Source organism: Lepisosteus oculatus, chromosome 3 (assembly GCF_040954835.1).
Source record: "Lepisosteus oculatus isolate fLepOcu1 chromosome 3, fLepOcu1.hap2, whole genome shotgun sequence".
In the NCBI taxonomy this organism is placed as follows: Eukaryota; Metazoa; Chordata; class Actinopteri; order Semionotiformes; family Lepisosteidae; genus Lepisosteus; species Lepisosteus oculatus.
The window spans coordinates 23102007-23129956 of record NC_090698.1 but is presented as its reverse complement, the minus strand read 5'-3'; the positions used below and the strand labels follow the sequence as shown (position 1 = coordinate 23129956).

At 37.0% G+C, this 27950-nt stretch overlaps 1 protein-coding gene across 2 annotated transcripts in view; it reads left to right on the top strand.

Moving 5' to 3' along the window:
* tmem8b (transmembrane protein 8B) overlaps positions 1 to 27950 on the top strand; it is a 147517-nt gene that overhangs the window by 28637 nt on the left and 90930 nt on the right. For both annotated transcript variants that reach the window (XM_015340190.2, XM_069187026.1), the window contains exon 2: positions 27150 to 27339. In XM_015340190.2, the coding sequence (XP_015195676.1) occupies positions 27150 to 27339 (190 nt within the window). The remainder of the gene's footprint in view (positions 1 to 27149; positions 27340 to 27950) is intronic.

The window sequence follows — 27950 nt, the reverse complement described above, 5'->3', positions numbered from 1 at the left end:
TGAGAAAATGATGTGTGTGAATCACTGAACTTTGAATTGAAGCCTCTTTTGCCAAAAATCCTGACTGAGTTGTTTTGAGCACAGACAGCTTTCGAAAGCATTTGCTCTTTGTCTTTTTTATAGCTCCATGAACAAATGTATTCAGGAGAACTGAGACTGAGAGGTTGTCAATACAGTGTACAAAAATTCTGCTTTTTACTATTTTGACCTCTTTCATCATTAATTCCTCTGCAACGTTACAGAAACCTTGACATTATTCAATATGACTCAACAAAGATGCTACTGTATGTAACACTGGCTTTAATATTCCCACATTAAAAGTTTCAATGCAAAGCAAAACTGAAAATATGACTTTTTCTCTCACTGTCATAAAGTACATAACCTTTACATATCTATAATGATAAGGAATGTTAAATCTAATTACTCCTAATATTCTTGCACAATTTTATACTTGAATCTTTAGGTGTGCTGTTCCTTAAAGACACTGTACAATTTGCTGTGGTGATAATACATTTCAAATATACATGTTGAAGGTTGATGTTACTTAAAGCATAAGCCTAACTTCAGTAAATTCATATTTATACATGTTTATCTCCTTATGGTAACTCTAAGCAGCTCAGGACATCTCTCCAATTTCTGTCCCAAATAAAGAAAAAAGACATTTGACCTCTTTTGAGAAACTGAGTGTTAAACAGTATATTACTGTGCTGATTGTCTGTCAAGTTGTTCAGAAAATACTGTAGTTGATGCAAAACAGTGTGTCTGTTGTGGTAATGTATACAAATTAGTCTGTGTGGAATGTTACAAGTAATATTTAGTATAGTAATTGCTGACTTTTTTCATAACTGTCTAATTACAGTACATAGTTTTTTAATATTATATTAATGTTTTTGTCTGAATATGAAACCTATTTTTATATGAAAACTGTACTATCTGAAGTAAAATATGGTTGCAGTATGCTTTCAATGTGACAGTAACTATATGAGGTTTCATTATTTGGGAATTCCATTTTTTAAAAACTATAGGTTTCCATAAGAGCTCATTGTCTTCAATTATTATGCAAAATAAAATCTAGCATGAAAAGCTGAACCATTGATTTGGAGGCAGTCAGAATTTACTGCCTTTCAATGTTGTAAATTAACTCAAAGAGATACTGTATAATCAATCTGAGTTTATCAATCTAAGACAACTTTTTGGCAGTTGTAGATTTAAACAACAAATACTACACTTCAGGAAAGTCCTTCTGATGCAAACCTTCACCTTAGCTTTCACTTCTAATTAAAACGATTGGTCTCATGGTTGAATTTCTTTCTGACGCAAATATTGATCGCCAGGATTTCTGACTAAAAATGATCATGGCGTAAATGACAGAACTCAAGTGTGGTGCTCCCTAGTGACGTATTTTATTCCATGCATGTTGATTTTTTTTTGCTTTTGTGGATTATAAGAGTCTTTCCTTCGCAGACTATGTTCATTTCTACCTAAGCTTAATGCAGCTGTTGCATGTATTTTTCTGTTAACATTTTCTGTTATTAGTTTGCAGCAGTTATGTTATTACTGCAAAGTATCATGGTATTTCTGTTTTACTAGGGAAATAAAAGTACTCTTAGCATTGATTTGTTATAATTGCAACTGAATTGATGTAGCTCTGTAATTGCAGTACATGGTTGCAATAGTGCTTACAATTGTGGCAAACAATCACTTTTGTTTGGCAAATGCCAATACTTTTTGTATTGTTTCATTGTAATTAAACCTAGGAAAACATTACTTAGTAGATCCTTGGTTGTTGTTTACCTGTAAAATAAAGTGCTATCCTGTTTTTGTAAGATCTCAAGGTTTTCAAGGTATGTTTAATTTATTATGGAATAATTTTCATAGTTATGGTGCAGAAAACATGTAATTCAATTTAAAATGTAGATTTTGTTATCTGTGAATATCAGAAATCAGGAAAGGATCATAGGAATAATCAGGAGTCCGGATAATTCTTAAGACACAGAAAGTACTTTAAACTATGTATTCTCCTCTTACTTCATGATTACCTCCCCAAGAGAATAAAATGTTCCATTCCTGAACATGAAAGGTATCTAGTCAGAGAAGAGTCTGTGGTTGTCAGGAAGCGTTTTTCAGGACCCTATGTAGATGGCAGAATCTGGAAGGGAGTTAAACAAACATGGGGGACAGAAGACTGGGAACGGGCCTGGTAGACGAACAGGGGGACGTGTCGGCGGTGCACTGGTGTTCGGGGGGCTGTGGCCAAGGCAAACAAGTCCAAAGGAGTAAAACAGAAATCCAGGGTGAGCAAAATGTCCAGAGCCGGGTAATCAATCCATGACTGATGAGACAAAAGTTAAAAGCCGGAGCGGGATCCAGTGAAGGGTTGGGGAAATAAAAGGGGTAAGGGGGCCAGGCGCTCCAAGCCCCGGACCCAGATGGTCAGGACGCCGTTGCGAAGCCTATGCCATTAGGCCACTCCTGGACCCCCTGGTAGGTGGGCTTCAGGGTGTCCATCTTCCAAAGCTGAGCCCAGATTGGTAGGAGCGTCTGGCTTTTATAGGAAGGGGCTGGAACAGGAGGTAGGTGCAAGGAATTAACAGAAAGAAGAAAGGGCCGGAGTGCCCTTAAGAGGAGGGACTTACGATCGTGACAGTGGTGGTGGATGATGTTATACTAATTTAGAGTGATCTCACCCAATAAAACCATGCAAGTACATCATTAATCAGTCAAATCAATCTTTTATCATGTCTGTGTCACAGAAAGTTGAGGATGACCACTTACAGTGCATTTAAAAAGTCAGGCACAGATATACAGTACAGTATTGGTTCTTCTAAATGCATTGTTTTTTCACATTGTCATCCATTGATCTTCAAAACATATTGCAAAAGTTCACATTGTTAAAACAGAGGAAATCAACAAATGAAGTCCATCCCACTTACTGTATACTGTGGACTGGGGAGACCACTCAATTGTTGAAGGTTTGTTCAGAGAGCCCAACATGGAACATAAATAATGGAATTTACTAAGGCTAAAATGCCGAAAGAACATTGCAGACCAGCTTGAACTGAGCACTGAGTGGTAATACTTGCAGGAACATGGTTTCTTTGTTCCCAACACAGTGAGGTAGTGGAGTAGTATACAAGACAATGAACTTAAAAGTTTAACATAGTACATAAGTTTTGACAAATACAAAACTGTTACTACTTTTATTTGCAATAATTACAAACGACTGTGACTGCTTCAGCCCAGCCTTTTACAGAACCAGGAAACAAATCTGCAAATGAAGCACAAATACTTTATCAGAGAGTATTTAGGTAGAGAGATTAAGGCAGAACATGTTCATAAGATAAAACATCCTACATGGGATAAAATCACTTCCCAAAGGCAATTAAAATAAAAGGAAACTTTTCTCCCCATACCAAATCATACATCAAAATAAAAGAGAAGTTTATTTTGCTAGATTAGTCTTTTCAGTTTTCAAATTACCTGGACGATTTCTATATTCTGTCATACACTGTGTAACCTACTGTATTTAAGGTGCATTTTTTCTCTTTCTCACCAACACTGTATATTGATTATTCTCAGATGTCTCTTGTCCCTCCTACTTATGTCTTGTACCAGCCTCAAAAAGGTTTGTTCTAGTGACCTCCCAAGAATGGTCTTTCCATTCATTCATTTTCTAACCTATTCAATACAAGGTCATGGGGGAGCCGGAGCCTGTCCCAGCAAGCAATGGGCACGAGGCAGTATACACCGTAGATGGGGAACCAGTCCATTGCAGGGCAGACACAAATACAAACACGCACATCAGGGTTAAATTTCCCAGAAGCCAATTATCCTTATTAAATATTAATACATTTTTAATAATGGCCACCCTTGTGACGACTCAATTAACAACAGTGTAGATCCAAACGTTTCTAAGAATTCCCATTGTATAACTTTAAATATAAGAAGAACTGATAAGTGTAGTTGATTTTTTTCCCTCTTGCACACAATAATATTGTTTCTCTTACAGTTAAGCATCTCAGTGCTCATTAAAGACTTAGACCATAGTGGTTTGGTGTTGCGCTGTTCTTGTTCAGAGTCCATAAGCAACAGGGAATTAATCTTGACAAGGGTAAGGAGAGCTGCACGAGACACACTAGTGCCATGACCCGGATTTCTCAGGCTGATGCCTCTGATTTGCTGAGGTTGCTGTGAAGGAGAAGGAGGAATTCAGAGAGGGAGAAACAGAGATCAGTGCAGTGAGGCAGGGAGAGCTGCATTCGTCACACTAATAGCACAGACGACTCCTTGTAATTTAGTACCTCAATATTTTCACTAAAAACTATCACTAGAGGTTACACAAAAGTCAAAAGAATGCCTTATATAGTAATCATCTTTGACATGATTCATGCAAAAAGAATAAGTAAACATTTGTGCCTGTTTTCTTGGTTCTCATCAGTATTATTGCAGGAGCTCCTGTGGTCCATACCTCCTTTCTTTTTCTCATAAAAGGCATTAACAAAGTAGCATTACCTGTATATCTTATTCCAGAAAGCCAAGGTGCATTCAAGAGCTCTCTCTAACAACAGACAGCACACTTATCTGTGCTTCACGATATTCCCCACAATAGTATTTCAAAATGGCATGTATTCACATTCTTTTGACTTTTCTTTTGAAGTGGTTGTAAATGTAAAAAATCCAGCCCTCAAATTATTAACTATGCATTGGAAGGCTTGAAAATTGTTTTATTCTATGGCAATATACTGCATCAGTATCTGAACATTCAGAATTGGTACAAACCTCGAGGACTAAAATGAAAATTAAACAAGTGTGGTACTTTTTTGAAGATTATTTACAGCTGTGGATTGAAATTAATAACAACTGCAACAAACTTTGCTGGAGTTCAGGTTATTTTTGGGAGTTTACTACACTGGTAAGTTCACCACCCGATTTACCTCAGCAGAGAAGTCATTCAAAACCCCAATTGAGACTTTTCTAAAAGTGACGAAGCATACTGTATGCTCCCAGTTATTAATGAAGGGATAAACAGAAATGAATTCAAATCAATATGTGAGGTACTGTAAAAGAAAATATTAGGAAAGTGTTGGTAAAGGAAAATGTTTTTTTTAAACCCTGAAATGGGATAAGAGGTTAGAAAATAAATAGATACTATACCAATGTAAACTATTCCCAGTAATTGTATTAAGCTAAGCCATTCATTTATAACTACACATATGCAAATACAATGACAAATGTAAAATGTCTGTTTTATGAAAGACAGTAAAACAAATGTGTAATAAACCACAAGATCCAACCAGGAAGCATTATACAAAATTATGCAATTGAATTTAATTTCCACAAAAATAAATTACATTCAATAATTTCACTTACAATGCAGTTAAAAAATCTGCTGTTTTTCAACATTCAGATGTTTGAGATTAAATTACTACATATTGTGGAGACAACTATAACAACTATAACATTTTTGTGGAAAAAAACTCAAAGAGGAGATTAGAAATTATATTGTTACACATACTGTATGCAGCAACTGAGTAGATTCCTTTGCTCCCACTTTTAAGCAAAATAAAATCAGAACATTCAGATTTGCTGTTATCAGAACATTGCTTACTCCTAGTAAGGGCTGTAACAACCAGAATTGCATCTCTTAAGCACACAGAGTACTACTCCCCTGCAAGTCTTTAAAAAGGAGGGGGCTTCAGACAAAACTCCTTAGTCTTTTAAGCCCCCAGAAGGTGCTCCAATGCAGAACTGAACCCAGGAACAAAGAGCTGAAAATATGCATTGCTAATCTCATAGATACTTTCCTCCTTGGAAAAATTCATTGACACCAACACCATTGGGTGGATGTGCAGCCTATCCCTGAAATGTCAGGTTCTAGAATATCCTATATGCTATGATTGATGGTGTTATTGAGACACAAAGTTATTATCAGGAAAATGACAAAACTATTTTTTTTTACCAGATAATACTGGCATTTTATTGAACAGCGATGACATACTGTAGGTACATTAATTACACAGTTTAACATTTGTCTTCAAGGGAGTTGATCAACAAGCTTTCTGCCCTGAAAGCCGTAGGCCAGCATCGTGTGTGGCTACCACTGGGAACTCTAGTGGTAGAGTACTCTACCATATACTCTAGTGGTAATTAATTATTATTATTACAAGCTCTACATCTGACATCCATGCTTTGCATAAGGTTGCAGACTGTTTTGTAGGGTTCTGTCTCATTCATTTTAGAGACAGTCTGAACATGTATGTGAAAGTTAATCTGTGTTTGAGTACTATATACTGTAATACACAATGTTCCAGCTCATTTCTTAGTTGGTCTATGGGGATTCTGTCAAACAAGTCTATCCATGTCTATGCTTGGCATTTCACAAGTTTCATAAACTCATCACACAAGGAAATTCATTACTACAGTACATGAGCAGGATGAGAACATGCATTGCTGGAAGGTTGTCAGAACAGGGTGAGCCCTTCAGGAAGATATTACGTCCCAGGACTTGTTCAATGGAGTGTGTTGCACTCAGGATACACAGTATCCTACCACTTATTGCATCCTGGCATTTCTAAACCTGGCAGCGCGAACATGATCATGAAGGATGAGCATGATGATGTGATTGATCTTGGCAAGGGATTGTGATTTGTAATTTACAGTATGTGTATGGCTTATTACTTATGGATTGTTATGGGCTATAACATTTTTCCAGGTAGGAATTGATGGCTGTGAACATTCCAGACAATGAGCGAGTGTGCACTGAATTAGGTAACCCAGAAACATACAGTACTTTTGGCTTTAAGGTGTTTCCCCCTTGATATACAAGGTATATTGGCTCATTTTTGTGCATTTCTTTCTTGAATTTCACCAGCCTTGACACTTGACAGGTTAAATTACCATATCACCTGTGCCCAGTCAACTCTTTCACTAATAATGGAATGTAACAGTCCAAGTCACTTAAGTGTATCACAGATTTACTTAATCAAAATGACACCAAAAACATTCAATCAATATTGAAAACACATATACTTTATTGTTCTAAAGGTATACCTGCATAAATTATGTATCTTTTAATGGTGAATATGCTTCTGTAAAAATTAATTTAAGAGAAAAGGAAATTCTATGTAGAATTACAGTACAATGTAAGCATTCAATTTTTTAGAAATAAATATTTGAAATTTAAAATAAGTATGGAGATTTAAAATTACATGCAATATATTACAACCCTGATGTGTCAAACTCAACAAAACACTTTAACGCACACAACTTTTGTATGTTGGTAGCAATGGTCCTAAGTTATTCCATTCTTTGCTGATTGCAGTTCAGAAATCATGAGGAGGCTCAGAGCTACTCTGTTGGGTCTCAGGGAAACTTTCCACCCCTCTGCTGTTCATTAATCAGCACAGCATTATCAGATTCACAAGAGAGTTTGACTCAACCTTCAGAATACAAAAAAATGGATTTCCTAGGAAGACATTTTGCAGATCTTAAGATATGAACATTACTGAATTGCCCTTGTATTATTGTGATGTACAGTACAAAAGAATGCAGTATTGATACAATCAACTGCTTAACATATTATAATCCCAGTTATTCTTAAGAATTTCTTGAAAGACAAAACTTATTCTAATTTCTCATTCTTACTATTGACTCTTTAGACTTTAGATGCAAAAGGATAGTTAGTCTGTACTCAGTTTAATATTCTTTAACCAGTTCGCAGTGAAAGTACACTTATTACCTTGAAAGCCTACCACTTGCAGTTTGAGAATTAATTATTTCAGAGAAAAAATTTAAAGAGGAACTTTATCAAAAGTTTTCTGAAATCCTAAATAAACAGTAGTATTTCATATGCTGTTTGTATGCTGTTCTGCTTCCACTGCTTAATTTAATATCCATTTCATCTTCATCAGTTAAAAGTTTCTCATTCTGATTTATGAATAAGCTACAGTACTGTACTAACTTCATATGATTGTTTAACAGTGTAGTATTGATTACACATAGTACATTACTTAACTGGATTAGGATGACAACTCTGTCACTTTGTAGAAATTCACTGTATCAGCAACATTATGGAGGCTGTGGTCTTGTGGAGTTCATTGCAATTAAAATGTAGTTATTTTGTTTACAACTTTTGTACAGTTTTTTTACTCCATCTTGAAAGACAAGGTTTGCTGCATTTGGGACTAACAAGCATAGTAATTTAGTGCAGTGCTAATTATGCTAATTGTAGTTTTCATGCAGGATGTGATAGGGACATTTTCAGTTCAATTTATAACAGAATGGGGTGGTAAGAATGTCACGATTATAGTCCCCCCTCCTTAAGGGTGCTCCAGCCCTTTCACTTAAGACTTTATTCTGTGCACCTGATACCTATTCCCAGTCCACCTTAAAAGCCAGGCGCTGACGCTCATCTGGTTTCCGTACCGTGCGAGTCCGGGACCTGGAAGCGCCTGGTCCTGTTAAGGTTTTAATCTCCGTCCCCGTTCCCTGTCCGGTTTTAATTCCTTGTTTTGATGGATCTCCTGGTTTTGGGCTTAACCTTGTGTTTTGGATTCCCTCTATGGATTGTATTTTGGATTGTTTGCCTCGGCCACACCTTCCCCGTGCACCAGCGCACCTTGGACACGCCCCCCTGTTTTCAGCCCCGTATTCCTGCATGACGTTTCCCTAGTGTTTCCCCACTTCTTCGGATTGTGTCGTCCGCATAGGGTCCGGAAATAACTGTTGGTTACAAAGAACTAATTATCAAAATCAGTTTTTTTTCTTAATATATCCTCTTTTTTGGTGTCTTGTATAACAACCAAGGAAAGTCAAACATTTACATGTATTCTTTCTAACATGCTGAGGATGCAAATTAAATCTAGAACACATCATTGCATCTGTGTTGTCTGATTTGTTTATTCAAGTGTTTGCCATGCAGTGTTTGAAATTTAGCATCAGATAATTTAAGAGAGATTATGCTTTTTCCATTACATACTGTATTTGGGCCTGGAATGTCATTTTCCAAGAGTATTAAACACAACAAAAAAGTTTACTTTTTTAAAGCAATCATTTAGCTGCTGTTAAATAAGAACTGAACATTCCAGATGCCTGAGGTGGAATCCATTTTAGAGTGCTTTTGTCTTGTACACAGATCAATGGATATTCCCTAAATATATACTATAACTCAGTAGAGATAAAAGAAAATGAAGAGGGGCAACACAAATGCAATCAATGAGTGATTCAGGGTCCTCATTTAATAGAATATTCTGGTATTTTGTAAAGTAGCCACTTGTAAGTGACTTAACTTACTTTGGGGTGTAGTAAGGACATACTGTAAGTACTGTAAAACAGGATACGTTCTCTAAAGTCAAAAGCGATGTGGGCAAGTCCTCTTCTAATAAATGTGGCTGAATAGCAACAAGAAGGAGACATCATCTGCTTGAGCAAAATCAACCTAGAATAATAAAGAAGATGCCCGTTCAAATTGGAATTTCTCTCTTCTGATTACAAGAAGACCAAATCACAAAGCTACAGACTCCAAAGCCACAAAATAATCACAGCTCTCAATGAAATTATGGGAATAATTTATTTTTTTTGCTGCCAGTTGTGAATTTGCTCTGCACTATACATTTCCTTGGGATGAGTTCTTTTCAAGGAATAGCAGGTTCAGTGGCTGACATTTCTCAGCCCTCATTTCCAAGAGTTCTTACTGTTTAGGTGGCACCTCTTGCTGCAATGTCAGTATGCACAGAGCCTCCTTGGGCCCATGATAATTTTGGAAAATTTCTGATGGCCATACATCTTACAAGTGAAAAGAAGCTTGTTTTCAGACCAGCCCAAAGCATGTCTGTGTCAATATATAGATTCAATACAGTTTCAATTTAATTACATAGGCATTGACATTTAATTTACTTAGGTGTTTAAATTTAAATTTAATTATTTTAAATAATTACATCTAAATTTAGCAGATAATATTCACACTAATTCAACAGATGGCTACTCAAAAGTATGTTTACTCAAGTTAACAGGAAACAGTGAGAAACCAAGATGAGGCAAGTTGGTCTTTATCAGAACATCAATACATAAAAACTTAAATTTGGACTCTTCATTTTTTGTTTATTTCTTTGTTAATATTATCTCAATGTATCAAAAACTAGCATCATATTTAATGTAAAATCCTAATTGATTCACATTATAGTGAAAAATAAAATGTTGCCTTCAGTGGGGCAGCTGGGGTCTCACCTCTCTCCCTTCATAGTGCCAGCTCCTTTGATGAGGATTTTTTTAGGGTGCCTCCAAATATTGTGTCATTTCTTTAATCTCCTCCACTTTGAGCAGTGTCAACTGAATTTGTTATTTGCAATGAAGCATTATATATTTTATTTCTTTGTCCCAGAGAAGAATTATGAACGTGTAGCATATCTTTGTTTGCAAGCACTTCTTGTACCAAACTCTCCAGTTCTGTGTCAGGAAATTTCATTTGTGCAAGGCATGCACTTCCCCACTGCTAGTTGCAGTGAAGGGTATTTATAATTCATACATTGGTGAGAGTACCTGCTTCACTCAATATGTCTATGAAAATGGATCTTTATTTTAATGCTGACTATAGCCACAAAGAACATGTAAGTTGCATGACTTTTTGTCAATTTGTTTCCCTTTATAAATTTGGGTTAAACCTGACAAGCCTTTTCCGGCCTGAGTATAACTTGTAAATGTTTTTATTCATTTCAGAGCTAAAAAAAATCTTTCAACTATAGCCAGAGGGTAGGGGTGATCATTAATGCTATCAGTTTCTTAACGTTAGAGAAGCAACTTTGTACATCTAGCATAATGTATGCTTTGTTTTGTTGAAGTAGAATGCAGTCTTCTCTTGCTGTTGATCTAAGTTGTACACAGAATGCAGTTCTGCACAGAGCCTGCTAGTATCAGAAATATTGATAAGACGTTTGCAGAGCTTTTGTAACATCAGTAGGGAATTGTTTCTGGCATTCTGTAAATATGCAATTCTGGATTCAGTAATTGGTGGAATTTTAATATTTCAACACTTTCTAACCTAACAGTGGGCTGTTCAGTGATGTTATCAATAACCTTAAAAAAGGCCCTTTCACATTTGGCCATCTGAACTTTTACTCTTTTTTCACAGATTCATCCACAGAGAACTCTGGCACCTCTTTCCAAATTAATAACGTTTTTGATGTTTGTCAAAATTTATGTATACTCAAATCTGCTAAATGCTAAACCTCATATTATTCAACTTGGTTTGAAGCACAGTGACTATCAGTTTTGTCTTTACAAAAAATATCTCTCAGGAGAAGCACACGCTTAATATCACCAAGCACAATTAGAAACCTGTGGCTGAGGTACACTATAGGATGTACTAGATTACTGAAAAAAAAGTTATTTTCATCACAGCTCAGTATGTTGTTTGAAATATTTTGTGTACATAGTATTGAACCATAAAATGGACAAAAGAAATGTCCAAATGCATGATGTCTCTAGAGGCTACTTATTTCTCTTGCTGTTACTGCTGCATCATTACATATCTGAGCAATCAGCTTGTTACTACATAATTTGAACACACCTCATCAACATGCTGGCAAAGGGCAGCTGCACCCTGTCTGCCAACAAAACCAACAAAACAGTTGAGGCTTACAATGCTCTGATTTTCTCCTTTTAGGGGCATGGAACTCTAAAAATGCACTGCATTAGATAGTGAGATCACCACTTATATTATTATAATAAAATGTTATTTTTGGGGGGAGGTAATATTTTTTCTATTGCTGATAAATCTGACTGATCCTTAGCAGTGGTGATAAGAAGCATCATTTTTTAATAGCGATTATTATCTTTATGCTATTTTAACACAGTTTCTGAGTTACATAGTACACAGTATATGGAATTCCAAAGTCCCTCATTTGTATTTCAGTTGCGTATTTCAAGCTTCAAAACCCTTTGGTCTTTGGTCTTCCAAGTGGAGCTGGAAGCAGAGTAACACCTCTCAAAGAGCTGACACCTGTTTTTTTATCCATCAAGGTGGAAATAGCCTCCATCAGCTGATAGTGCTGTGCTTATTATGAAGAGCATTATTACGAAACACATTCTTACAGTAACTGTATTTTACATTGGCGAAGGTGGGAAGAAGCAGGCAAGCTAGTGACTCCTTGATCATTTGCATTGCTGTCTAAACAGCTGGTATAAATGTTGCTGTAGACAAATGTGTTGAGAACGAGATATACAAAGTAAATGAAGCACAAAAAGTTGTTCTTGTTAGCTTATTTCTTGTCCAATTGTGAGAACTGGACACCTGGAACAGAATAATAATAATTCATAATTGCTTACACTTATATAGCACTTTTCTGGACACTACACTCAAAGCGCTTTACAGGTAATGGGGACTCCCCTCCACCATCACCAATGTGCAGCATCCACCTGCATGATGCGACAGCAGCCATAGTGCACCAGAACGCTCACCACACATTAGCTATCAGTGGGGAGGAGAGCAGAGTAATGAAGCCAATTCATAGATGGGGATTATTAGGAGGCCATGATTGGAAAGGGCCAATTTGTAACGAACAGTTCTTTCCGGACCCTATGCGGACGACACAGTCCGACGGAGTGGGGAAACACTGGGGAAACGTCATGCAGGAAAATGGGGCTGAAGACAGGGGGGCGTGTCCAAGGTGCGCTAGTGCACGGGGGAGGTGTGGCCGAGGCGAACAATCCAAGAGTAATCCTTAGGGAAAATCCAAAACACACGAGTAAGTCCAAAACCAGGAGATCCATCAGAACAAGAATTAAAAACCACGAAGACCGGGTCGGAACCGGCGGACAGGGACAAGGAGCAGGGGTTAAAACCTTAACGGGACCAGGCGCTTCCTGGTCCCGGACTCGCACGATATGGAAATCAGATGCAGAGCCCGGAAGAGCGTCAGCGCCTGGCTTTTAAGGTGGGCAGGGAATGGGAAACAGGTGCAGAGAATGAAGTCTTTAGTGAAAGGGCTGGAGCACCCTTAAGGAGGGGGGGCTATAGTCGTGACACAATTGGAAATTTGGCCAGGACGCCGGGGTTACACCACTACTCTTTTCGAAAAGCACCCTGGGATTTTTAATGACCACAGAGAGTCAGGACCTCAGTTTTACGACTCATCCGAAGGATGGTGCCTGTTTACAGTATAGTGTCCCCGTCATTATACTGGGGCATTAGGACCCACATGGACCGCAGGGTGAGCACCCCCTGCTTGGCCCCACTAACACCTCTTCAAGCAGCAACATTAGTTTTTTTCCAGGAGGTCTCCCATCCAGTTATTGACCAGGATCACACCTGCTTAGCTTCAGGATTGCCAGTTGTGAGTTGCAGAGTGATATGCCTGCTGGCTGGAATCTGATGAAGGAGAAAGATTGATAACTGATTGGAGAAGTGCACCATATTTGTGCGTTCAGACAGTACGGGTGCTTTAGTTCCTTTTTAGACTTCCTGCTTTTGTGTTAAAAGAAATACTTCTGGGGTATTTTAGAATGGTAATTAGAGTGCAGTCTCTTATTGCCTGTACTTAAGTAGTCAGTGTGAATGAAACAGCTTCAAGCAAAACTGAATGACAAAACTTTCTGAAAGACACTCTGGAGACAGATCTGCTATGGGGACAGGTTTATATTGCTACTATGAGACAAAAGCTACAGAGTAGTGAAATAAACCTACTGTAGCTAATATTGCACTTCTGGACTTCATTTTTAAGATGTGATATGATTATGGTACCTAACAAATGTCACATGACAGCCCAACTAAACTGGACAAGTTGAGATACAGTATCCCTAGCTCAAAGGAATACAATAGGTGTTTGCAACATTACAGTGGCAAAGTTATTCATATTCATAGCCTTATAAAGTCAACTTGTGGGTCTTCTATATCATTCTTCATTGCGCTTGGAGCTGATCTCATTATTTCTGTGCATTTTATGAGAACCCCCTAGTGCAATGTATTGTCATTTGTAACAGGAGATATTGCTGTGTTAACAGAAACAAATGACATTGACAGCCCAATGTGTGCTTTTATGTGACCCAAGTAAATGTTAGTTTATTGATTGATAAATCATTTGGTTGATTGATAATAAAGCAACATTTGCTGTTACTATCTGCACTGCAAGTCCCATTGAGTTTTCTGCAGAAGAGAATATCTCTGCATTGCACTGGGAGTTCCAATAAGGCAAAAAAGGATGAGCTCAGCACCAACTAAATATGATGATGAATGTGACAAAGGACACACTGTGGGGTATCATACAACTGGAGACATAAAGTCTTGGATATGTATAACCTTAATAGCATTCCTTTAATGTACAGTATGTGCAGTGAAGGAAGGAATATTGCACCCAGTGTTACAGAACCAATAGACCTCTGCTCAACATTAAAAATAAAAATTCCTAAAGGTATTCAAACTTTACCGGTAGGTGTTGTGGATATTTCTAAAATGCGACTTTTAAAAAAAAAATCCTTAAATTTTAAAGGGATTTAAGAAACATCGGTTTTAACTATATTCCATCCGCATGTATGAACAATAATGTCCATAAATTAAATTGATACCGTATAGATGTTTCAGGCTTATGATTTATTTTGGCCAGCTTGCTCTGCATAATAAGTTATAGTCAGCAATTATTAATTCAATTGAATTATCAATACAACAGCTTTCACACACACAGTAAAGATTAGTTTATGCACTTCTCTGACATACCCATGTGTCAGAGCCATTTGTCATTTGACACAGTGGGAGCTTATGGAAGTATTAGCTCCAAGTGTAGCAAAGGGGGGGTCTCTCAATCAAGGCCTCAGCTGGCTATTGACATATGATAAACCCAAAGCATGTCATTGATTTAAGGCTAATCACTTAATTGTATGGTATGTTCTACAGTATATTGCTGACACCTGCAACTTCACTTTGCCATATGATTACAGTGTACCTTTAAACAAATAAATTGAAAGAAAACTGTTTTAGAGAATTCGCATGAATACTTACAATTCTGTTTTCTCAATTGCTACATTTACTCAAAACAATAAAATAAACATTGTTCACATTAAATTGTTAACCAATTAGATAAACCAATACATTTAATTGTATTTATTATCTCTCTTAAACTAGGACTCAAATCCTTTAAATAGTAGCTTCTCCTTATTGTCATATGTCAACAGCTGAAAGCTAGCAGAAACAAGTGGAATATTGGGTTGCATTCTGCGCCATCAGTACTTCAATACTAAATGTACTTGTCAAGATATATTTTGCACAAATAATGACAACATAATTCATTCAACTCATTCACGTTGTTTTCATAATCAAAGGCTTTAAAATGACTATGACTTGGACTAGGCTCATCCTATTACTCCAGTTTTCATTAAATTTCTAAAACACCAACGCCAACACCATGAACTCTAAATAGCTGAATATAATAAGACAAATACAAATGCACATATTATACTCTTGAGTCATTTATAACAACCAGTGGTTACTAATACCAGCTTCTGTATTCACAATGAGACCACTATTCTGGAGGTAATTGAAAGATTTTTTTTGGAATGTCCCACACATAATAACTTATTTCTTATAACTTATTATTTTGGTTTTATTTTCCACTACGTTTCAATCTAAAGATACAAAAAGACACACAGAATACTCACTACATGCCCAGTACCTGTTTTAAGTATATGTAATTACATTTTAGGGCAGGACAGTGTTCATAACTATATTGTACACATTATGCAGGCCCCCAATCATTGTGGCTTACTGGAAATAGTGCTGCATTCCTCTGCCCCAGAGTCAAGAATGAAAAGGCTGAAATAGCTTCTTTGCACACATTTCCTGTGGTGACTCTTGGGGTAACTGTCAAGGCTGTCTCGTGTACCATTCTGCTTGCTGAAAGATTGTGATCGCAGCTGCTCTGTCTTCTGTTGACAAAGAAAGTTAGCAGGCTGATATTTTGCAGGCAGCCCAGTGCCAGAATCATCAGAAAATCAGAGAAGGAAATAACCCTCTTAAATCCCATCTGGTCTAATTAGAAGATTGAACTTGGTGATCTAACTTGTGTTAAGACAAAAATATATTTTTTTGTGTAAATGAAACAGACAGAGGGACAGAGGCTTCTCATACTTAAGTCTTTTTTATTAAAAGGGCATGATAATGGGCATATCTTTGTAGAGTGTAATGGAAAGGGATACATCTACTTCTAAACACTTTCCTATGCTTCTTTTTAACAAGATTTCCACCCATTTAATCCCTGCTTGCAGTCTTAAATCCACAGCGCAGCTCTTGGATCAATTAAGATCTAAAATCTGTTTTCCACAAACTATTTTTGTTCAATCCAATATTCTTCCTAAGGAATTATATATGTCCGTGAAGATAACTGATCTACTGTATGCAGCCCAGCATGATTTGTGCAATCTGGCAGGATTTCCTTGAACAAAGACCTTTTGCATGACCTGATGTAATTTGCGTGAAAGGCTATGGCTTTCTGTTGAATTTACATTAAATGACTAATGGCCATTGGTGTTAATGTCGGCTCTGATAAATGTTGTTCAGCCTTATATGTGACTTATCCCTTTATTTAATTGCAAGATGGGCCAATTCCATGAAGCGGCTTCTAGGGCACTTTCACTTCACTTTGTTACAAAAGGTTAAATTGCAAAGCATTACATCCCAAAAACATTGGGAAACATGGATCTTATATTCAAACAAAAAATTATAAGATAAGAAATTCAATGTATTAATGGTAGAACAAACTATTGTTTGCATTTTTTTTACAGTAAATTACATTTCAAATACATTTCAGCAGATCTAAGGGAACGTTACTGATTGAATTGAAAACTACCAGTGGCATGCTTTTTTGGATATGAAACATATTTACATTTAATATATGAACTTCCATAGCTCAATGCAAATTATTAAGGCACTGTGTTATTAATCCTGCAACAGATCTAGGCCTACATATATAAAACGTTCCAAAACAGCATGTGTAGAATACCAGTACGTATGCTAAAAGGAATAATTAAAAAAATAACAGACGCACAAAATCACACCATATGTGGTTTATTTTATATGCCATGTGCAAATTATCCTTCATCAATTGTACGGCCTATGTGGATATTTATAGCCTACAGAAAAATAATGCTATCACCATATTTGTGGAAAACGCTTTGAGACACTGTGCTTTGGTGCTTTAGTGGTGTGACCTTCACAGCTGGAGTGTACTTTGAACTACTGTATATTCTGGGATTTATTTGTGTTTTGGTCTTATGCCTCAATAAAATCAAAGATATCTGCACATCTTAAACTCAATATTTGATCTCAGGTTTTGTGTGACAGAGACTTTATGTGCCTAATTAAAGCCCAATCAAGCAAAAAATGTAGCCAAAGTTTTCATTTAATTTGGCTATCACTTTACACTTCATTTGTAATGGCAATTCTTTCATGTTTATTGCTTACTGTAGGGCCAGTCTGCACTAGTCTCAGTAGAAATTTTAAACAAGAGATTTTCCAATTGCAAGCAGTTTACATGGTACCAAATACCAATAGAACAGTAGAAAAGTAAAAAAGTTATTCTGTAAGCCTGTTAACTTGACCTACTGTTCGTATCATAAAAGCATAAAAGCTCTTTTACCTCCTGTTTCCTCATGTTTTTATACAGAAAAGACCACGTTAACAGGCCTACGGTATAAGGCCTAAGTATATAAGATGGTTAAAACATCTTTGGGAATATAGCTTCAAAGAGGTCCCATCGAAAGATTTTAATTTTAATTTAATTTAGTAGCAATAATATGTTTTGAAAGGCATAACATACAGTACTAGATGCCTTCTTAAGATTTTGTATTTCAACAGGTAATGTGACTAATAATTACTGTAGGTTGACCAAATGACTTCTATTCACCTTTTATTTTCACTGAGGATCTTTGAGACATGAGAGGATTTAAATTTGCCATCAAATGCAAAACAATTGTGCAAATTAAGCTTTAATGAATTTTGCTTAATTTGCTTAAGCGAATATTGATGTGCAATTACAATGCTCAGTAAACTCATAATATCAATCAACTGTTGTTGCTGTCTTTCAGAATACGTAAACACCTGATCAATGAAACTGATTGTCTGGGGAGAGCTGACATGAATTCCGTTTTACATGTGGTTTTTAACAAAAGCCAAGAAGTCACTTCATATTAGTAACTTCATAGAACAAAAAGCATAAGCATTTATATTTATATTCACCTATTCTTTCGGAACCTTTTTTGTTATTATTGTCCTGTTGGGTAATTAACCCACATGACTTACAGTACGCTGGTGAAGGTGCGTTACTTAATTAAAAAGCTAATGTATTGTAAATCTGTGCAAACAGCCATTTTACAATTCTCTCCATAGTTACCCTAATGATGATTTTTTGGCAAGTTTGCTAATCAAACATGAAGGGAAACCTTTCAAATAATTTCTGTGAACAACTGCAGTGAGGGTGGAAAATCCTTGTTTTGACCCGGTGGATGCATGGATCTAAACTTTTTAAAAATTAGCATTCCCCCATGGGTTTCAAATCTCCCCAGACCCTTGAGGTTCACTATTCAAATCTAAGCCCCATCGGCAGAGTACTGTATAAACAGGCTCAAATGAGACGTTTGCCACCTGTTCCTGGTTAAGAACAGAGGAAGAGTCCCCTCTGGCAATCTTTTGATTACAAACGTGAAGTGATGCACAGAGCTCAGCTCAATATCCTCTGTACACCCCCTCTGTACCAGCGAAAATTAATAGAATCTATTAATATTTCTTATTTTTGTTGTTACTTTGGCAGTATTTCAGGGACATGAAGCTGACAGCATTGTTGTTGTTTTTTTGGATCATCAGCTTCCCGTTTTGTGCCTCTTTCATCATGTATAACTACTATGTGACAATTGTACTGTTTCATTAGCTGACGTTAAGATACCATTCATTACTTCCTGTCTAAATGTCACAAGGCTTGTTTTGTTTTCCCAGAAATTAAAAGCAAAACATGTCAGTTTATTCACAAATGTTCCAGTCCTAATTAATTATTGATGTTAAATTATTTCCACTATAATGTGCTAAAACAGAAGCAAAAGTCAGTGAATCCATCACTCTTAACCAAACCTATTAATTACAAAATCAGGTGATTACATACTGTAACAATCATAAACATATTTTTGTTGTTTAATACTATACAGTACATGCCCAAAATTATAATAGATAAAGTCAAAAACCCATTTCAAAATTATACAATCTTACAATACTATAATACATAATTGTACATAATACAGTATGTGCTGTATTCTAAGTGTTTCTAAATTGAATAATAATAGAGTCTGTTTCAAGTTTTACCATGAATTAATTCCTTTATGAGCTTCAATTAAAGTTATAGGTACATCCCATTGATGATGTATCTCTTTATGTGATTGTATAGGTAATTCATAGTGAGTGTTTGATTATTCACTTCATTACTAGAATACTGGAACACTATTCATGTACTGTACCTGCAATGAGGCAGCTGAAGAGTGTGGAAAAAGTGATTAGGTACTCATTTGTTTGTAAGAAGTTCCTTCTTTCTTCAGTGATAGTGAGTCCTTACAGTATCTTTGCAAATTCTCAATACATCTCGTCCTTTGTTTTATTTATTTGGAATATTTTTTTAGGAACTCTAACATGTAGTATAAATTATTGTATAACAATCACCTCTTAGTCAACAACTTTCTGTGACTGTTCAAACATAAAATTGTGTTGACAACTTATATTCATGCAAAAGGTAGAGGTAGAATTGGTATTATATATTTTTTTAAATATTGGCTTCATACACAATATTTCATTTTTTATTTAAAGATCTTCTACAAGGTGTATGTTTAAGTGATAATTTTGGCTCAAAAACATTTTTCAGTACTCTGTCATTTTTACATTCTAGCATATCCTATTTCTCTTCTTCTACCCGATTGTTTTGGTAAATATCTGGAACACTGTGTCAGCTCATCTAAAATCAATGAATTGTGTGTATCACCTTTTTGTAGTGTAGCGATCCAGTAGTAATTCAATAATGCTTATGTCACAAACTATCCTGTCAAGCCTAAACTTTGCTAAATGTTTAATCTGAGAAACGAAAATACAGACTGAACCAGATCTCCCTAAATTTGTTCTGAAAATATAGGAATTACAGTATGCAGAGAGGGTAAAAACAAAGAAAATACTGTATATTTATCCCCCCATGATATGCTTTGCAAAACAAGAGTTGACTTGTTAGTGTTTCAGCTTGGAGATTTTTTATCATGTTAGCACCAATTGTCCTTTTTGTGTCTATTTTTCTGCTACGTCTTTGTCAGCAAGTAATTCTTCCAAAGAACTTTGTAAGGAAGCTCTTTTTCGTGAAATAACTCTAAATGACTGACTTTTAAGTACGTGTACACAGCACATGTCACAATTTAAAAAAAGTTATTGAAGGCATGAAGGCTGGATTCTTCAGTGAGAATCTGAAATCTTTTGTTGGATACCTTCCCAGCTCTTCATTATTAGAAATACAGTTGTTAACAATAGCCTGTGGCAGGGGCTATTTCCATACAGCATTAATTGAACTGAAAGGTTCAACACTTTGAACCTCATTTTAAACCCAGGTAATATAATTTGAAGGTTGCATTAAAATAATTCTACAAGTACTGTCACGGAACCTATACGTGGAATAGGAGGATCCTTATGCGTGACCGGAATCCCACAGGACGCAGAGTAGCAAAGGGATAATCCAAAAGACAAAATCCAAAGGCTGGGTCGATAAGGGAGGCAGACGAGAGATATTCAAAAACAATTCAAAAGACAAAATCCAGAAGGCGAGGTCAAGAGGCGGAAGCAGAAGATTCGTAACGGGAGATCAGTCGAAAGGTTTGGAAACGCGCACTGGAGAATACTATGAAAGGCTTCTCAATAGTGAACGTGGGAAGGTGTGCGGAGGGGGTTTAAATACTAAAAGGAAAGGGGTGTGATTGGATGATTGGTTAGGGAGTGAGAATTTGAGGAATCTGATGCATGTGAGAATGTGCTGGGTTCAATCAGGGATGAGATTGGGAAGCAGAGGTTCCGGGAATGTAACATCGTTTGCGAGGGAGAGTGTGGGGCGTGACAGTACCCCCCCCTTTAGGGTCGGCTCCTGACGACCCCAGAGAGCGAGTACAAACGAAGTCATCGATGAGGCTGCGATCCGAAATATCTTTCTCACAGAGCCAGGAATGTTCCTCAGGACCATAGCCCTCCCAGTCGACTAGAAATTGACGGCGGCCTCGGAGCCAGTGGGCATCCAAGATCTTATTGACCGTGTAGGAAGGTAGACCGTCAATGAGTCGTGGTGGGGGTGGAGGTGGCCGAGGCCGGGGGAGGGGGAATCTGTGGTAGGGTTTCAGGAGAGAGACATGGAAGGAGGGGTGCACCCTGAGAGTTGGAGGAAGAGCAAGATGATAGGTTACAGGGGTGAGCTGGGAGAGGATGCGAAAAGGTCCAATATAACGGGGTCCCAACTTATGTGAAGGCTGTCTAAGGGGTAAGTTTCTAGTAGACAGCCAGACAAACTGTCCTCGTCGTAGTCTGGGCACAGGTCGTCGATGACGGTCAGTGGTTGTCTTCTGCCGCAAGGAGGTCTTCAGGAGGGCGGATCTGGCTTGTCTCCAAATTCTCCTGAGGAAAGTGAGGCGCGTCTGGAGGCAGGGAATATCCGAATCGGGGATAGAGTCCGGGAGAAGAGAGGGTTGGTATCCTAGAGAGCAATAGAAGGGGGGCATCCCAGTGGTGGAGGAAGAGAGAGAGTTATGGGCATATTCAGCCCAGGGGAGGAGAGAGACCCAGTCATCTTGAGAAGCAGAGACGTAAGATCGAAGGTAAGTAAGAAGGTCCTGGTTGGTTCTTTCCGTCAGTCCATTGGATTCAGGATGATAGCCAGACGTGAGAGATGTGAGATTTGCAAAACGTTCTCCAGAATCTTGAAATGAATTGAGGTCCTCGATCTGATACGGTATCCTCAGGAATGCCGTGGTCTAAAGTGAAAGGGCTGGAGCACCCTTAAGGAGGGGGGACTATAATCGTGACAGTACGCCCCTCCTTTTCAGGGCGGCTCCGAAGCCCTAAGAAAAAAAAGGGGAGAAAAAAAAACCGATGGAATCCAGGCTGCCAGGGTGCCGTCCGCGGGGTCCAGGTGTTGGCTCTGCATTCTGTAACGAACAGTTCTTTCCAGACCCTATGCGGACGACACAATCCAAAGATGTGGGGAAACACTGGGAAAACGTCATGCAGGAATACGGGGCTGAAAACAGGGGGGCGTGTCCAAAGTGCGCTGGTGCACAGGGGAGGTGTGGCCGAGGCAAACAATCCAAAAGAGTAATCCTTAGAGGGTATCCAAAAACACAAGAGTAAGTCCAAAGCCAGGAGATCCATCAAAACAAGGAATTAAAACCATGAACCGGGTTGGAACTGGCGTACAGGGAACAGGAACGGGAACAGAAATTAAAACCTTAACGGGACCAGGCGCTTTTCCGGTGCGGAAACCAGATGCAGAGCCAGGATGAGCGTCAGCGCCTGGCTTTTAAGGTGGGCTAGGAAAAAGGGATCAGGTGCACAGAATGAAGTCTAAAGTGAAAGGGCTTGAGCACCCTTAAGGAGGGGGGACTATAAACGTGACAGTACTTGATAGAAATGCTCTCATTGCATCAGTTCCGAAGTGTAAAAAGGTTTCATATGAAATCTTGAATTTCCTGGAATGGAAATATACTGTAAGTTCTAAGAATACAAACAGGGATGTAAAATAATATTAATGTGATGTACCTCTTTACCATTTATGGCTTTTTAACCTCCTGTGGAACACATAAGATCCCACTGGTGTAAGTTGAATATGGACCATTTTAGAAAAGAATGCTGGGTGGCATGTTTAGTGAAACAACCCATTAAATATTGAAGTGCTGTAGAAGAGATGCAGCAGATGGAATATGATGTTCAGACAAATACAATATTAATTTTAATGTGCTTATTTGACTTTGAGGACAGGACTCCTTAGGACCAACAAAGAACTTTGTTTTTTTTATTTTTAGCTGTACTATTTTTTTCTCTTTTACTTTATGTTAATTTCTTTATAAATGTATATTATGTATGTCATGCTGGAAATGTGTGTTTTTATTTGTATACAAGTCATTGTAATGTGGTTTAATAATCTGAACATTATTATATAGAGAAACACTTACATGGGATAGCTGGAATTCTCTAAAATCCAGCAATGTACTAAAAATCATTCACATTTCTAATGAGACTGAAGAAATGAATATGCAGGTCTCAACCAATAGCATGACCTCAAAACAACATTGTGAGGCATCAGATTCAGGAAAACATGATATTTTCATTTCGTCCTTTATCAAAGCAGTTGTTTTTTTTCAAACAATGGTATTTTAGTTATACCATTGCTATCTTTTTATATCATCACAATTGGTGCTTGAATTGACACAAATTGTCATCTTCCAATGAAATGTTCTAAGAGCTCATCCAGAAATTGTCTGTTACTAACTAATTAAGCTATTTTGTATAATTCTTACAGTATGTCCTTTTCTATATGTTTCCACTGGAAACAGGGAATTGACATTTGTCTGTTTCTGCTACAAAGTGTCCAAAGTTGTATTATGTTTGTAATAAGGTGTTTTCCTTATTTATGTTCCTTAAACATACACCCTGTATGATATCCCTGTAATTGTTAGTTAAAATGAGAGTTACAACAGCAAATGTCAGAGGACTTTCTGTCGTCATTTGCTGAACTTGCAAATCCATTCATGTTTTTATCAGATGTTACAGATAAAACATGAATGGATTTGTTGTCCATTCAACCAAGTAGTTTAGACATGATCTATCTGTGTGTCTAAATCCAAATGCCTTGTACCTTTGAGAGAAGTTCAATTTAGTCAAAACGTTCCACACCCATTTATTTCTTCTAGAAATGATTACTAGGGACAGCTGAAACAGCACAATGCAGAGTAAAATCCTGGAGGTGATATGTAGATGATGTCTATGTTCTTTGCTGTGCTGGATGTTTTAGACTCCTGCCACACAGTGTTAAGGCTAGTGATTAGCATGAGCACTTTCAAATTGCACTTGATTTTGATTGAAATGAGACTTGTCAGCACCCATTGTCTGATGCATGAGAAAGGTGTATTATTTAGAATTTGAGGAGCCACTTAGACTTAAGACTTTGCTTGCATTAGGTAGCACAGGAAAAATTCTGAAAGAAGTGGGCTTTGTTTTGTGTAGTCCGTGTAAATGAAGAAAAAAAAATACTATATACTGTATATACAGTAATTTATTGTTTGTACCTTGAAAAGATTGTAAATAGTAGAAATTGATTAAAAAGCATCCCTTAGAAGCCTAGTTTATAAAGGAGCTACAGATGCTATCCTAGACAATTATAATCTATCAGTTGTGAGCCACTGCTAAACCTTTTGTGCTGCTCTCAAGGGAAGGATATTTGTTAGACTGAAAAGGTTAAAAACCTGGAGTGAATTTTAAAAGTATGGGTTTGAACAGCAAGGAGAAGGAGAGGTGTTGGCAACAGAGGCTGCTGCAACCACTGCTATGTTAATAGTTTAACAAAATATCCAATAAACAAGAACATACAGTACATTCAGACTACATTAAACTGCTTTTATCAGTCATCATTTAATCATAATGGTTATTAACATTCTGAGCACAACTGCATATTGCATCACCAGATTTCACACCTGAAGAAGGCTCCACGGCCGAAACGTTGTGTTCTCTTTCTTCTTTTTTTCAGCATGGAATAAACCTATTACTTGTTCCTTTGCAGCCTACGCATGCTGACGCAGCTACCCACCTGAACTATCACCAGATTTAAGATATACAACTGACTTCTGCAAAACATATCTGTTTCAAACGAGGTTGTCTGAGTGTCCAGTTGTTTTAAAAAATAGATTAAAAGACTATAGTGGAGTGTATAGCATGGGTTTTCTTGGGTTTGAGGACAGAGAATAAATATAAAGAATGTGTGTCTGTATTTACTGAGGGAAACTGAAAATAATTATGTTTCACATCAGACAGAGCAGACACAGTAAATAACTGGTAGCTGTACAAATGAAAGGGCCTGAGGCAGAAGCAAACAGCAACAAAATAAAACTTACTGATTGCTGGAAAATCTAAGGCTAATTGTTTCCTAACCAGCACTCAACTTGATGCTGAATTCAGTTTCACATCAAATGTCACCACATCGAAAGGAAGTGTGAAGTGGTCTTGATGCAGAGACTTGCAGCTAAAAGACTTTCTTCACAGGCAGAAACCATCAAAAATAATTTGAAGAGCATTATTTCATACAGATGTTGTCAGAAGAGTAAAAAGGAGTGAAACAGAAAGTTTTGTGAAGCATTTTTTTTCCCAATTTTGTCTTTTCAAAACCAGGAGGAAATAGTACTTGCGATGAGAAACAATTGATAGAATATTGTGTAATGTCTACAGTAAAACATAAAAGGCATAATAAGAATGTGTGGGGTTGGTCTGCTAGTGTACACAAGGGAGATTAAAGTTAAAACAGACATTACACTATATACATTTACATTAAAAGAGTAGAATGTCTTTTAATGTATGGCAGTGCCTCCCAGAAGATATTTTTGTATCCTTTCAGCATAATAATCACCCTACATGCAACAATGCTAAAGCTGAAGGACTTTAGTGAGTCAAAAGGAAGAAATAACCATCTTCTTAAAATATACTGGGTTTTCAATGGGTTCCTAGGGTTTCCACATGCTGTCAAGGTGCTTAACTAAACTGGACATTGAGAATACCACGATAAACCGTACCATGGAGTGTTTATACGGCATCCATTGTATAGTGCATATACAGTAATATATACTGTATATATTATTCCTATGGTCCAGTGTAATAGAGCACAGTGAATATTGAAACCATAGAAAACCACAGCAAAACTATGGTAAAAATTGGAAAGTTATCAGATAACAATTCTCTTATGTGCAAATGTAGTAACAATAAGAATTATTGATGTGATTAATATTTTTACAAAACTTATTTCCATTATATTATTTTTTGAGAATGTTATTACACTTTGATATAAATCTCTAGTTTATTCTGTTTATTCCATTTCTTATTTGGATTTCATTAATATGTTAGCTGTTTTTATTAATATACAGTATACAGTATATACCCAGTATTGCCTATAATTCATGTCTTCTTTAAACTGCCTGATAAAACAAATGCATATTGCCTCAATTATAATTACATGCTAAAATATACTGACATAACCTATTGTAAAGTCTATCAACCTTCTATAATACTACTTAAACCAGCATATTGAATGAGGGAATTACTGAAGCTCAAAATGGTATAGGATTCATACCAATTACAAACCCCATTCAAGGTTAAAAATGTGCCCCAAATAGGAAACTGAAATAAATTATCCTGTTATAAGGAACTTGGGTGCAGAAAAAAAACAGAAGACACAACAGTCCACCATGACCAGGGTTGTTACCCACTGACATAAATACAGTATTTTAATTGTCAACCCTTATAAGTGTTTCTTTCTTATTTAATATTATACATAGAGCCAAGATCAATTCTAATTTTTGGTGTTTAGTATTCAGGACTGAAAGAATTGTAGTGAATAAGAACCATACTGAAATCTCTCACTGTAAAAAACACAACAATCTGAAACATTTGAGGATTTATGCATAAATGATGTGACAAGTGATTTCATGGAGCATTATTTGAAACCACCAGCAATGTAAATGTGTTGTGGATGTATCCCTTCGTTTAATTTGAACAGCTGGGATGAACACAGTAGATGCCTCCCCTCAAACCACACAAAGAGAAAGGACTATTCAGCATACTGATGATTGTGGCTCTTGATAGTTTGGTTCATTAAAGCAGATTGAAAATGTCGTTTTGTGCCTCTTCCCTGCCTTGTGGTGAAAAATGAAAAAGCATTAATCCTGGATATAGGCAGGATATGAATCTGAGCCAAAGAAGTCTGACCCAAATCAACTGTGATTAAATCATCGGTAGCAAAGGTTCTAGGGAGAAGGTCACTGAAACAGCATTAGGACTAATTTGTCCATCCCTTCACAGAAGGAATAAAAGTCATCTTTCATCTAACTAATTTTCTCCTTGTTCCATTCCCTAGATTGCCTTTTCGTGACTGATTATTTCACCCGGACGCCTCGGAAACTGAATGCTTTCCGGTCATTTGCCAGCGTAGAGTTATTCCATTTTAATGTGCCTGATGACACTGTGGTGGCTGTCTGGAACCTCATCACGTTCAAAGAGCAAGGAGGCACATTTGGAGACAGTTGTCCTGACCGCAACGTCACTGTGTGAGTGTGACCTTTTCAGTGTGCTCAGAATGACAGAAGGGAATAGAAAGAGTGTGGGGGGGGGGGGTTTCATTAGAAGCTAACCTTAAGTCACATGTAATAAAACCCAACGTATTTATGCTGTATTTATACATAACTGTGAAGCACATTATTACTACAAGGCTGTTAGGTTGAACATCAGTCTTGAAGTGATATGTTCAAATGTGTTATGACAATAGTGTCATTTTACGTTTTAGGCTATAAAAATGTGTAATAAGCTCAACACAATATACTACATGGCTGTAGTCTGGTGGAGCCACAAAAGATGAATCTGTACTTGTTCAAATTCCAAAAGTCAAGTGACAATCATTATTTTAATGCTATGCTGACAGGTAATATAAAAATGAAGAGACAACTGGCATCATTCTTGAGAATATCCTTACACACTGTGGCAGATTTAAGTCATTCAGTCCCTGTAAATTTAAATAATGAACGTATTGTTCTGTCACAGGCAAAGTATTTTTCAGACTTTGTTGGCAGCTCTGGTTCTTAGTTTTCATGTGAAATAAATACCTTCGATTTCATGTTCAAATAGAATTATAAGTCTTTCGCATGGCAATACCTTCAAAACA